The 13,707-nt window shown below is 44.2% G+C and overlaps 1 protein-coding gene across 4 annotated transcripts in view; it reads right to left on the reverse strand.

The window, feature by feature from the left end:
• Positions 1 to 13,707, reverse strand: part of PATJ (PATJ crumbs cell polarity complex component) — a 134,933-nt gene that overhangs the window by 55,626 nt on the left and 65,600 nt on the right. For all 4 annotated transcript variants that reach the window (XM_066325375.1, XM_066325379.1, XM_066325376.1 and 1 more), the window contains one exon: positions 745 to 941. In XM_066325375.1, the coding sequence (XP_066181472.1) occupies positions 745 to 941 (197 nt within the window). The remainder of the gene's footprint in view (positions 1 to 744; positions 942 to 13,707) is intronic.

Consider the following 13,707-nt stretch of genomic DNA (forward strand, 5'->3'; position numbering starts at 1 on the left):
TGTGGGTGAACTTGTGCCAGACACAACCAGAGAAAATCAGTAATTTTTAAGTTGCGACAGGATTATAGCATGCAATTTATTTTCAGGATGGGGAATATCCCTGTCATCTGTACAAACACATATGGCGACGTTTTGAGGGGGTTTGGACTTTTTTTTTTTTTTTTTTTTTAACATCAAGTGTGAATTTCCCTGTAAACCACACATGGACTCCAAGGATTGATTTAGTGTCCCCTTCTTCCTGCCTGTCACCAGCCCCTCCTCACACAGAGCCTGTGAACATGCTGGGAGCACAGACTTTGCTGACAAGACACTGCTTTTCACAGGCCAGTGATTTTGGTTTCACTGCAAACACATTTACCTGCCAAAAGGCCAAGTTCTCAGCTGGCAGAAATCAGCACAGCTCCTCCTCACTCAGCCCCCTAATTCCACTTGCAGGCTTTAAATAAAGGTTCAAGATGCCTCTCCACCCCTCTAAATGGGAGCTAAAGGGAACAATTACCTCGAGTTCATCCTCAAAGTGCATCCAGGACACAATTTGTTCAACCCCGAAGTGTATCCAGGACACAATTTTACCTCCAGGAGTTCATCCCCAAAGTGCATCCTGGACACAATTTGTTCAACCCCAAAGTGCATCCAGGAAACAATTATACTTCCAGGAGTTCATCCTGGAAACAGTTTTACCTCCAGGATTTCATCCTGGACACAATTTTACCATCCCAAAGTGTATCCAGGACACAGTTTTACCTCCAGGAGCTCATCCCCGATGTGCATCCGCCCGTCCCGTCCCGCGGGGCCGTCGGGATTGATCCCAACCACGAAGATGCTCATCCTGGAGCGGTCCTTGTTGCCAGCCAGGCTGAGCCCCAGCCCATTCTTGTCTTTCTCCAGCTCAATAATGTGCAATTCTCCCGGGAGATCTGCATATCTCTGCCTGATTTTTTCTGGGAAGGTCAAAGCGTAAAGGGAGTTAAGAGCATAAAGTGAGTTACATGCAGATGTTCAACAACACACACAGATATGCCAGAAATTTATGGGTTCTCAGCAAATAAGTGTTTTTAACAGAGGTCTTTTCAGCACAGACTCTAAAATACCATTTGCTCTGCGTGTATCAGTCACACAGCAAAACGCAGCATCAGCTGCAAACAGTGCTCACATTAAACCCACACTATTTTAATTATTTGTACAACAGCCTGGTTCCAAACCCAAACTTTTCTGAAAGGAGGGTAAACAAGGAAATTCCAGAGGCACCTTTACCTTACAAAACCTATCAAATTCAGGAAACTCTCGTAAAGTTCGAGCTGGTTAATTAACCACTGCGGGGAACTGAAGCACTTAATGGCTCCAACATTACTGCAAGCCCACATCTCGAGGTAAAACCTTCTGCTTCCTCCTGGTGACTCAGGAATCTTCCCAGCACGCTCTGCTTAACTCCATGGGCTGATTACGCAGAGCAGATGTCAGTGACAGTGGAGATGAGTGATTGCATTTTTAAATGCAGCCTCACCTGATATTAAGGTACTCATTTGTCTTTCATCTGCATTTCAAGCATTCCTGGGACAGAGCTGGGTGTATTTACAAAGTTATTCAGAGCACACAGGGTGGCTGAGGATGCTGACAGGTTAATCTGAATGTTTTTTTCACCACTAGCATGCAAACATCTATCACCATTGCTGGGGAGGGCAGCTCTTTCCTGTCTGCTTTCCCTTTTCAGATTTTTAAAGCCAGTTTAAACCACCACCTGCACCCTTCAGCTGGGCCACACATTTGAAAGAGCAAGTCAAAGTATATCCCCCTGTTGCTGGCTGTCACCTTTAGCACAGAGCCCAAGGTGAGAGAAACTGCTGCATTATGCATGAAAAGGAGAAATAAGGGATATTATATGTTCAGCCATATCCCTGAGTCAGCAGCAGGAGCTAGATCAATATTAGCTACTACCACTCTCCTGGGGAAGCATATTTTAATAGCATGATTTAACTGCTGTAGTGAATGTTCCCATGACAACGAGAAAGAGGGGAAAGAGCTGGGGAAGGTGAGAGGGAGGCAACCAAAAGTGAATAAAAAACTGCAGAGAAGGAAGAAGATGAAGTAGAGATGTTCCTTCCACAGCCCCTGTGCTGTCAGGGTGATGCAGCTGAACATGGGACATTCCCAGTGGCTCTTCTCTCCAAGGGCCCTTCCTGAGTAATTGTTCCAGCTGCAGCAGCCCCTTGTGCCTTGGCAGAGCCCACTGGGACATGGAGAGCAGCTGCACCCACAAGAATTACCCACACTGAGAGCGACACAGGCACCAAACAGCTCCTCCCTCATATTTACAGGCTGGCATTTTCCTGCCATGCTCAAAATCCCCAGTGCCTGAGCCCAAAAATTCCCAGGGTGCATAGTCAGGGTGAGATGTTATCCCTGGAAAGCTGCTAAAGCCCTACAGAGCTCTGCACAAAACCAGAACATCACCAAAAAAAAAAAAAAAAAAAAGAATAAAAATTAGAAAGCTCATTTGTTACTATCAATTACATGATAGTATAAAAAATTCATGTAACTGTGTTAAATGGCAATCCGTGTAGCTGCACGGTTCTTTAATGCATTTCTGAACTAATGGGGTCTACATGTAATTAGAGGTGTGGTTGGCTACATGGATTTGGAAACTTCTGTCTTCTTAGGAACAGAACAGCAAGACAGGAAGGGTCCCAAAAATGGTGTTTCTGAAAGCAAAGGAGACACAGCCACACCTGGTTTGTTCACAGCACTGGGGTTTGATTTCTTTGCCCACGAGGCCAAGTCCAGACTTGAAGACCTTTAAGATATTTGCTGCCCACCACAATTAGACAAATAACTCATTAGAGCACAGCAAGGAACTGCAGCACACCCCAGAACAGGGCACCAGCCAAGAAGGGTTTTTCTTATTGATTGCATTTTTGTGGCTAAAACTCAAGAGTTGGAGCTGGAGGGCTGCTGTCCATCACTCTCTACCACAGCTCCCTCCACTGCTTGTTGAACACGGGTAACACATCTCACTGCTGTTTGCCAGGAGCAAGGAACATGTCTAAAGCATAATTTCAACAACTCACAGCCGGGTGCACAGGCAGGAGCTGAAGGAGCAAGGAACTCACACACATTTAAATGCAGTGCAGATGAAGCTGCACATCTTCAGAGACTGCCTCAAAACTCATTTCTGGCCTGTCAGTAAAGCTACTTGAAATTCCCCAGCACGAGCAGCCCTGCAAACACACATTGCTCCAGCCTCTGCCTGCAGACAAAGTGCCTCTGAGACCCAGAGTAATTCTGGAATTCCACGGTGTTTCCTCCCCAAAATGAGTTTTCTCACGTGGGAGAAATGCTGGCAGCTCAGGAGCACATGTATATTCCTTTCTGAGCTGGGTTGAAACTAAAAGCGAGCTTTGGTCCTTCACAAATCAGTAGTTTGGGCAACTGCCTGGGATGGGACAAAATCCCACGAAAATTCCTGGTCTGCCCATGTTGGGCCAGGTGTGGAAACCTGGTGAGCTGAATCCCAGCTCTGGTGCTCCAGCTGTGCCAAAATGCCCCACTGAGGGAACAAATCTTTGTGCAAAGAAAAAATGTATCTGGGCAAAAAGCAGAGACCAACTCCAGCGCTGGTTGCTTTATTTGTTAAGGGGCTGGGGTTGTTTCCTTTTGGTTTTTTTTTAAGTGTCTTCCCCACTGCGTTATTTTTTGGAAAAAAATCCCTTACTTACAAGAGAAGGAAGCCTCTGTGTGGACTGAGCCCTTAATTCTAAATTATCACATTCATTTCCAAAGCAACTATTGCACGGTTTGCAATGGCTGAGGTGACTGAGAGGTAAAAGAGAGGGAGACCAGGGAGGGATGCTCCGTGCCAGCCCCATTTCCACCCTGCCAGGAGGCACCACTGTCCTGGAGAAGGGACAAGTAGAGACATCCCTGCTTTTAAAATTAACCCTCTCCTAGCACAGGCTGCCTCCTCCCTGGACAACAGAAGGTTCTGGCTCTCCCCAGTCCCATCTCCTGCAGTTCCAGCCTTTGGAAGTGTTGTCCTGGCCAGGCAATAAATGACAACAAATTCCCAGCCGTGCTGCCTTATTTATCCAATCTGCATACAAATATCCTCTGGGCATCCAGCTGACTTCCTACAGCACTGTCATGGTAGTCTCAGTTTGCCTCTTAATAAGGATCTCACAAGATTATTTTAAACAAGTATTTACTGCTTAAACAAACCTGCATGTAAGGCATCTTCTTTTTAATGCCTTTTTCAGCTGGTTTTTTCTCCCCTCCAGCTGGTATCAGCTTTCAGCTCCCTGCCTAGGGTTGGGAGAGCCAGTTAGCATCTGCTTTTGCACAGAATTCCATTATCTGCCTTCATTACCAGACACTTTACACGAGGCAATTGTAATTCTCTTGTTGCTGCATCACACATGGGACGCGGCGTCTCTTGTTTTGGCACTACACGGGGGCTGTTTCCACATTCGGTGACAACATGCCCATCACAACTTCTGCAAACACATCCCACCAAGGATATTTCAGCAGCTAATACTGCAGCCAGCTCCTCTTAAAAAAACCCCACACAGATGCAGCCTGAGCCAAAAGCACGGGTAAACGCTTTAGTGATCGCTCCTGCAATGATATTTTCCCAGTTATATTAGCAGACAATTACATTTCAAAGGGAAACCCTGGAAATGGAAGACAACTGCTCTCGAACAAACCACTATTATGCTGCTGCATATGTTTCCCTGCCTCAGCCACTACTCCTATTATATTAAACAGAGAGATAAAAGAAATAAATGGGGGCAATATGGTCAGGATATTGGAATTTGCATGATCTAGTGCTGCAACAAATACACAATCTATCTGTAACACCAGAACCAGGCACCACTTCTCAGGAAGGCAAAAAAGGGCTCTTTAAATGACAGATCCATAAAGCACTTCCAAAGGGCTGAAGAGCCTGTTTCCCAAACCTGCAGAAATGAAGTTAAATGAGCTGAAAGGGAAGAGGTGTTGCTTTGGAAAATGGTGTCTCTGTGTGATGTAAATGAGAGTCCACCCAGAGAAGGTGAAAAGAGGAAAGAAAAGGCTCTGGATGACTCAGCGAGGTGATCTGGTTTAGTACCGAATGCTCAATATTAAAAATGTCAAGGCAAAATATAAAGAAAAGAAAAGGAGAAAAAAAAAAAAAACAACCCCACAAAGACAGACAACAGCTGATATTTGAATATTGAAGGTGATGCTGAGGATTTTCCATCAGACCTCTATTAGCAGCATATGCCAGCTTTCGGAGATCTCATTTATCAGCCTGTGCTCGCTCTAATGCGTTTATCTCCCATTTTTTTATCCCAGAGCACAAAACCTGGTTACAGCCCTGGCCCTTCCCAGCACAGCTCAGGCAGCAGTGCTGCAGCACCACGGCCACTGCTCCTCACTGGGTAGTGCCAGCCATCAGAATGCAGGCAGCATCCACTGCACACAGCCAACCTTGCAAATCAAGCAACCAATTCCCTTCTCGATTTCACTACAAACATTAAAAAAAAAAAAAATTAATGTTGGAAGTCCCTTGGAAGCTAACCCTAGAGCTGTGAGGGCAGCACGTCTAATTTACTGATTACAATTTACAAGGACCTAAATAAGCATATTGAAGGGACGATAATTGAACAAATGGGGTTTAGAATTCTCCCACTACTAATAATATAATAAGCTTATTGTTTTAATCTTCCCACTAGCCCTCTATTCAGCTCCAAGGAGGCAGACAGTTCTTCAAACCTTATCTCAAAAGTGATGCACTCATCTGTTTTCCTAAGCTTTAAAGAAAAAATAGAGTACTTCTGTAATGCTTTTCTCAATTCCGTTAAATCTTTGCAATTCTTCTATCAGTGATCAGCAAGCACGAGAAAAATCGGGCAGTTGTATTCAAAAATCCTGTTCTCACCAGTCCCCCTCCTTCAGGTGATGAGAGACATCCTTGTAAAGTGTTGTTATCTCCAAACGTGGGGGCAGAGAGTTCCCCACCTGACCCAGAGACTCAGCATCCCTCTGGCAGCACCTGGCTTCACACACCCTTTGGAAATCGTTTACCAAACCTGAAGTGATGATTTGCAGAGAAAAACAACACTCAGCATTCCTATTTTCCCTTCAACCAATTCTCCTGGTCCAGAAAAAGAGCTCCATGGCCCCTTCCTCCCCAAAACATCGTCAACCAAAACAGTCTTAACATTACTTTTAAATTCCACGAGGGAGAGAGCGTGCACCAGGAGCCACAAACAGCCCAGGTGTGAGCTGCACATCCTGACAAATACAGCTCACCCCGCCTCAAGTGAAAAACAAGTAGATCTTAAACTCTCCTGAGACAATATTCTTACCCTAAGCTGAAAAATTCCCTCTTTCCTCTTGTTCCATGTGAGGGATTCGGGCTCTTATTTGGGATCTCCACGTTTCTCCTCGCTGCTTCTCCCTCCAGCTCAGGCTCCAATTCTGTTTTGCTCCTCTCACCCTCAGCTCACAGAAGGAAACTTTCCTTCTCTCCCAGTGCTCTCCTTAAATCCTACCTGTCCCTCACATCACTTTTTACAGCGGAAGGTGGAAATTTCTGCTGCTGCTGGTTAACCCATCCAGGAAGAAGGGGGAAAATGAGAGCCTCCACAACACCATCCAAGTACCATTTCAGCCTGAGCAGTGGCATTTAGAAACTGTTACCCATTAATTACTTCTGCCTACAATCAAGGGAACCATCACAAGAGAAGTGACTGGAAACCAGGCTAAGTGTGGTCCATAATATCAGAGATATCCAGTGTTTACACCATTTCACTCCAACATTTTGCACAAATGGAGTTTTCACCAACAATTTTTTTTTCCTTGTTCAGGCCCAAAGTTTCATTCTAAGGCTGCACCTTCATAACACAACATTAAAGTCCTCTGAGGAAGAGATATTGTGTGAGGTTTTTTTTCTTTTAATTACATGAGAAGGCCACAATGAGCCTATTCATTCCCATGTTTATCCAGCATCTTCTTAAAAAGGAGATTTAGTGGAAGGGTGGTAAATAGAGCATCCCTGAAGCTAATAATTGGTGATTATAAGGGAATCTGCCTTCCCCTGCACACAATCCTTCCACTCATTTGCCTTTCAAATGATGCAGTAACCCCCAGGAAAGCACTTGGGTTTCCTCAGAAGTGACCTCCTCTGGGTGCTGCGGCAATCAGCGACTCACTGGAGCTGAGCTGGGAGTGCCCCTGCTCCAGCTGATGCTCCAGCTCCCCTTTGGGAGGAAAGCACTGGCAATCCTGGGAAACTGGGTGTTTCCTCCAGATAGGAGACACTCTGCCGGAGCATCACGCTGCCACTGCTTGATTAGACACAATCAAAGAGCAACAAAGACTTTTTTTTTTTTTTTTTTTTTTTGTCCTTTTGATAAAATCCACTGCGAGGATTTTACAAATGGTGACGTGGAAATATAGATCACGTCCTGGTTATGCCTGGGCCATGAAATGCCAGACTGAAGGCATTTTGGAGTAATTAAATCCTTAAAAATGTAAGGTAGGCCCCAATGACATCTGCTGTAGACCCTGTTTTTAAGAGAAAAATCCCATAAAAAAATTCTAAAATGTAAATATCTGAGTGTGTTTAGTGGCACTAAGCAGCTGAAGTCACTCAAAGCCAACACCCTGCACTCCCCAGGGCTACCCAATTCAGGAGCATCCCGGAGATAAGGCTCAGTTATCTCTGCTGCAGCTCTCTGGGAAGCCTGGCTGTGAGAACAGGGCACGAACATTAGGACAGACTGTGAAGTCCCAGGGAAATTCCAGCTGTCACCTGGCACTGAGCAGCAGGAGTTTGTGAGGATGCACCAGCAGCAGATTCCCAGCTGCCGCCACAGACGAAGCTTCAACGACCCCTTTCACAACTCAGTTTTGGGGAATATCTCCCAACTGGGACAGAAATTTCATTCCTAATCTCCTCTCAGAGCACCACAGGCTCTCAGGAGGTGGGAGAGCCCTGCTAGGCTCATCCAGCTCCTGGTTGGAGCAGGATTTCTGCCTTGCTCCTGCTCCCTTTGCTCTGGTAGGATCTACCACCCATTCCCTACATTCGGATTTGAAAGCTGCTCGTTCATTTGATGTGTTTCAATGTTGGGAATTCTAATCCATTGCTTTCCCCCACTTGGTCTCAACTCAAACAAATGAATATTGTGAACATTTAAATTCTTCCTCCCCTGACAGGAATAATGTAAGTCGATCCTGACAGTGTTTAATCCTTAATAATGATGTTCCTACAAAGCGACTGGCATTATCTTGGAATCTTTCTGCATGGAGTCTAATTAAAGAGAACCGTGTCAAACTCTTGTCAGAAACTGAGAGTTTGTTACCTAATGAAGACTTTTAGGGGACCAGTGGTAAGTTGCTGCAAGAGACAGCACAGACAACACTTCTTAGAAGTCGAGGTGATGAGACATTTCTCGCTTAGTGATTCATTTAATTTGAACAATTTAAGAACTTGCAGTAAGAGGCTGAACCTCCTCCATCTAGAGTGGGACTAGAGAAATTTGGATTTAATAATAAACACTTCTTGAGCAGCAAACACAGCCTGTGTTGATGAGTCCAAAGATCTACAAAACATTCTCCCAGGAAGGTCTCCAGGGGAACTGCCATGCGTTGTGAAATGTGGGGAAAAACTCCAACAATGTGAAACTTCACATAAAATCAGAACAGTTGCACTAATAAACCGTAAAAATAAAAAAGGACTAGGGAGCTGGTTGTGAAAGAGCAGGTGAAGGGGAAGAAATGCCACAGGGCAGTGGGATAAGAGATGGAGCAGAGTCCCAAGCCTCTCTCTGCTGTGGCAGCACAGCCCTGTGACACAACAAAGCCACGTCACAGCAGCCTGACAATGACCACATTAAACTTTTGGATTAAAAACCCCCACCCCACAAGCCTTCCGTTTGCTTGCACAGCAGTTTTTAAATATGCTGTGACAGTGATTAAACAGATTAAAGCTGGATGAATCACTGGGACTGTAAAGCCCAGGAAAATGCCCACGGAGCTGGGCTGGGAATTCCAGAGAGAGCCTTAACAGCAAGAAGCCCCACAGAAGATTGATCACTATCAGCTACTTCAGCTGTGAATTAATTCAGTGGCAATCTTAATGATAAATTTTAATCCTCTTTACTATTTTTAGGTTTTAGTTGTTTTGCTGAAGATTGATTGTAAGTGTCAAGCCAGTTACTACAACAATAGATTTACTTGCACCAAACTATTGTATTAACATGGCACATTCCTTTCTTAGGCCTACCATGGGGATCTAGGTGTTTTAAGTATATATATAAGCTATATAAACATTTAAGGAAATATAAAATTGATGATACATTTGCTTAATTAATTAATTAATCACATCAGACATTGTGAACAACTCTCCTTCTACACTTCACATTTTTCCTAACACCATTTACTGCTTGCATTTGGACAGAAATGAGAATGCAATTAAAACACAAACAACAGCGTCGTAATAAAAACCCTGCACACAAACACGCCAGTTATGATTAACACAAGGAAAAATGTCCTTACTGAAGGAAAAATGAAATCAAATGAAGGAAAAATGTCTTCAGTGCCACGATTTCCTTCAAAACTGGGATATTTAACAGCAGCACTGTTATTCTCCTAGCAGATAAGGGCAGCTCCGTGGTGATCAGACCTGGTTTTAAATGGTGTAATTTCCAAATTTCCACTTTGCCAAGGGTCCCCCCTGGCTTGTCTCTGGGTTTCACACACAGCTCGTTGTGCAGTGACCTTGGAGGAGGCTCTGCCACCCCACAAACACTTCCACAATTCTCCAGCTGACAACTCTCAGCTTCACACTCCCAGCTTTTATTCGCAGGCCGGCAAAGAAAAATATCCTCTCTCAGCCCCTAACAAGTCGCTCAGGTTTGATAAGCTATTTTTCTTCTCGCTGAAGGGGTTGTGGAGAGAAAAGCTCTTTGTTTCAGGCTGCTGAGGAAAAAGGCAAAAGCTGGATTTTTACTACGGTCAGTGCTGGGTCCAGAGTCCTCTCAATTCTCTGGGTGCACACATACTTTAAATGGAAAAAAAAGCTATTCAGGAAAATGATGCTGCTGGGTTAGGGTATGCTCAGACCTCCATGCAGATTGCCTTTTAAAACTTTCAATGCATGTTAAAAGCAGAAAACGTTTGATTACAACGAAATGCAAAGCCAATTTACATTAAAAAGCAGCTGAATATTAAAAAAGCTGCATATCTAGCTTTAAGAGAAAATGAGGTGACAGTGAGTTCCCTTATGACCAGCCCCACAATGCTGTTCAGGTGGTTTATCTCTTTTTTTTTTTTTTTTTTTTTTTTTTTTTTTTTTTTTTTAATTTAGGCATCTATCAGTGTTTTGTTAGGTTCACACCTGCTTTGTCTTCCATCAAACTACTTGCAGCTCCTCAAACATTTACAAACTACCTGACCACTTCTGAGTTTTGAGCTACCAAACTGCACTTGAGTCATCAGGCTCTGTTTGGGGACCAACCTGAGCTTCCCAATGTCACGGCTTGCCTCTGATTGCTGAGGCAGAATGAAACATGAGTGAAAAATGACTGCGACACCTGGCACTGCTGCAGGTTTCTGTGCCTTGGAACAAAACAAAATGCACACCCACAATTCCACTTGGAGGCCTCTCCTGCTCATAATCACACCACAATTATCCTCTTGCTGTGTGTTTCTGCTTCTTCAGCTGTCACGTCCCAATTTGTGGTGTCTCCTGTGTTAATCACAGCCCAGCACTCTGATTTTAGATCATGTTTTAGCCCAGGAGAAGTCCCAGGAGAAGTGGAGATGAAGGAGAAGGTCCTTCCTCTCTCTTCTGTCCAAGGTATCTCTCATGCCAGACTCCTGCAAACCCATTCCTCCTTCCTGGAGGAGGTTTCCAGCAGAAGATGACAAAGTGAACACTCCTCACGTAGATAAACCAATAAAATACAAACTTCCAGGCTGAAAACACACTAAATAAACTAAATAAAGAATTCATTCAAAGGTCCCGTCTGAAAAGGTGACAGCAAGAGTTTTGGGAAGAGTTTTCAACTGTCTTATGTGACATAAATTGAAGGTAAGTGGGCACCTGGTGCTAATGAGAACACACATCTTTTTCTAGCACTGCAAGTGTTAGTCAGGCAGCAATTTCTGCATTTACAGCTGTTAAATTCCTCTCCCACCAGGTGAGGCAGGGGAACCTGGACAGAGAAATAGGTAACAATTCCTCTCCACACAAATCCCCTACTGAATAATTCTGTGAAATCACAGAGCAGTTGCACGCTCTCCCTAAATAAGCCATAAATCTTATTTAATCAGCTGTCCTGAGAGTCTATTGGAGAACTTAATCAGGTTTGTGCTGCACTTATGACATCATAACACTTGACAGATTTGATTAAATAAAACAATATTTTGTATTAGAAATTCTATTCTGATTATTTTGAAGCTCTCCAAAGGACAGAGCCTGGCAGACCTGTTTTCTCCTCCACAAAAGAGTAAAATAAAAGTGCCAGGGTCAGACACCTTTCCTTCAAATAAGAGGTGCTAAGCAAAGCATTCATTTTTCTGCAGAAGAAAAACTGTATAACCAAGAAGTGAACAGAGTATTTGAAGAGATGATTTCTCTTTTTTTAAGTACTAAAGTAGGTTATTAGACAACAAATAGCTTCTCTTCTAATGTATTTAATGAAATAAAGATATTAATGCATTACGCTTAGGGCATTTTTGAAATGAACACAATTATAACCAGGAAATTGATGATGTATGTGAGCAGAGACTTGCAATATGTCAAGCAACTCTCTCTTTTTTCCTTCTGGCAAAAGAAATCCATCTCCAAGGATTAATCCAGGAGGAAGAGCTAAATGGATAAACTTTACTATATTAAATAGACTCACTTTTTCCACTCTGACTGGAGGAGGAAATCAACTAAGAGAAAGTTAAAAAATAAACGCCTGAGGGAAAAGTAAGAGTGGGGTATGGTAATTTTTACTGTAATTCTTTTGGCTTGATATTCAATTGATTTTTTTTCCCCCCTCTTATGGAATTTAGCCTTCAAAAAAGATGATTGAGATGCATCCACGACTTACTCTTCAGTGATAAACGCTGTCTTCTGGGTAAGCTGGAACTCTGTGGATCTTGCTTTCTGTTCTATTTTATTTTTAAATTCACATGGCCACCTGACCTCTGGGAACTGTGGCGTGGAGCTCCACAAGTCTCAGGATGCTCCGTGTCTCTTCTGACAGATGGCCAAGCAAGACATCCAACAGATGGCAACCCACCAAAGGGATGCCAGGTCTTCCCAATGGCAGCCCAGGGGTCATGCTCCAGTGTTTATTAATTATATTCCAGTCTCTTAATAGAGATTAAGCGTAGTTCTAATGGGGTAGCTAATTTTATTCTGTTTTTCTAGAGGAAGACAGCCTATGCAACCAACTACCCCCCTGTGCAATCCAAGCTCCTGCCCCCAAAACCTCAGGACTGGCAGCAAACCTGATGGTGGAGCAGGGGTCTCAAAGGTGCTGTAAAAAGCCCATGAAAATAGGCAGGAGAGAAACCTGGTGAACACCCTGACTGGGGAAAGGCTTTGGTGTGAGCTCACACTTTAATGGAATCAGAGAATTCTCTCGAGGGGAAGCCTCAGGGAGGCTCCAGCCACAGGAAAAGCTCCAAGTGGAGCTCACACCTTGCTCAACTCCCAAGCCAGGTGAATGGGAGACACAAACCTGCAGGATTCCAAGTTCATGAGCTGCAGTAGTCACAGCACCACTCATTAAAACCCTCACAACTTTCCCCATCCCACAGCATTCCTCCTGCACACAGAAACAACAGCCATGTCCTTCTGGCCCCAAAAGGCTCTGCTGAGCTCCTCACTCCTCACAAAGTCCCTTCCCACCTCTCTCCCAGCCCTCCATCACAAACTGCCCCTGCTCAAACTTGCAGAGCTCTCCTTGCTCCCTCTTCCATCACATCCCTGTCTCATCCCATTTTTTCCCCTTCTACTCTTCTCCCAGCCCTTCAGGGATACCTCACCAGGCACCACGCTGGCAGGCTGGTCCCTCAGTGGCTTTCTGCCCTTGAAAAACAGTCTTTAAAAACCCACATCTTCCATACAAGGAGAATATTTTAATAATCACATGATCTACACTTGTAACAGCTCAATCCTGAAACGACCTCCTGCTCTAAAATGACAGCATTGTCTATTTAAATCCATTAATGATGCACAACAAAGTGATACTGTATTAATCCTTAAATAATCTGTTAAAGAATAACAGGTTACAAAATGGATGGAAGAAATTACAGCCAAACCTTATCCAAACCTTATGGGTTTAAACTAGCTTTTTTTTTTTTTTTTTGCCAAACACCCGAGGAAAAAGAATAGTTTCTGGTTCAGAACCTTGTGTTAAGGTTTATAGTTCAGTGCAGGAAAATGTCAGGAGCTGAAGGTCTAGGTGGAGGTGAGGCTGGCACAGGGAACACCAAAGGAATCTCATCTTTTCTCCTTGCTCAGCCTCAGCTGAGCAGTGACTGCACCAAGGCACAGTCACAGCTCTGGCAGGCAGATCCCAGGACTGTCACACACGGTAGTGACACAGGAGATAAACTCTGGTGGTGTTTTGGCACACAGGGAGCGCTGTCTGCTCCCACAGCACCTGCAGGGATGGAGCCCCAGCAGCACAAGGCCTCTAAAAGCCATCTGGGAGGTGAAAT

The sequence above is a fragment of the Sylvia atricapilla genome, chromosome 9 (assembly GCF_009819655.1).
Source record: "Sylvia atricapilla isolate bSylAtr1 chromosome 9, bSylAtr1.pri, whole genome shotgun sequence".
NCBI classification, from domain to species: Eukaryota; Metazoa; Chordata; class Aves; order Passeriformes; family Sylviidae; genus Sylvia; species Sylvia atricapilla.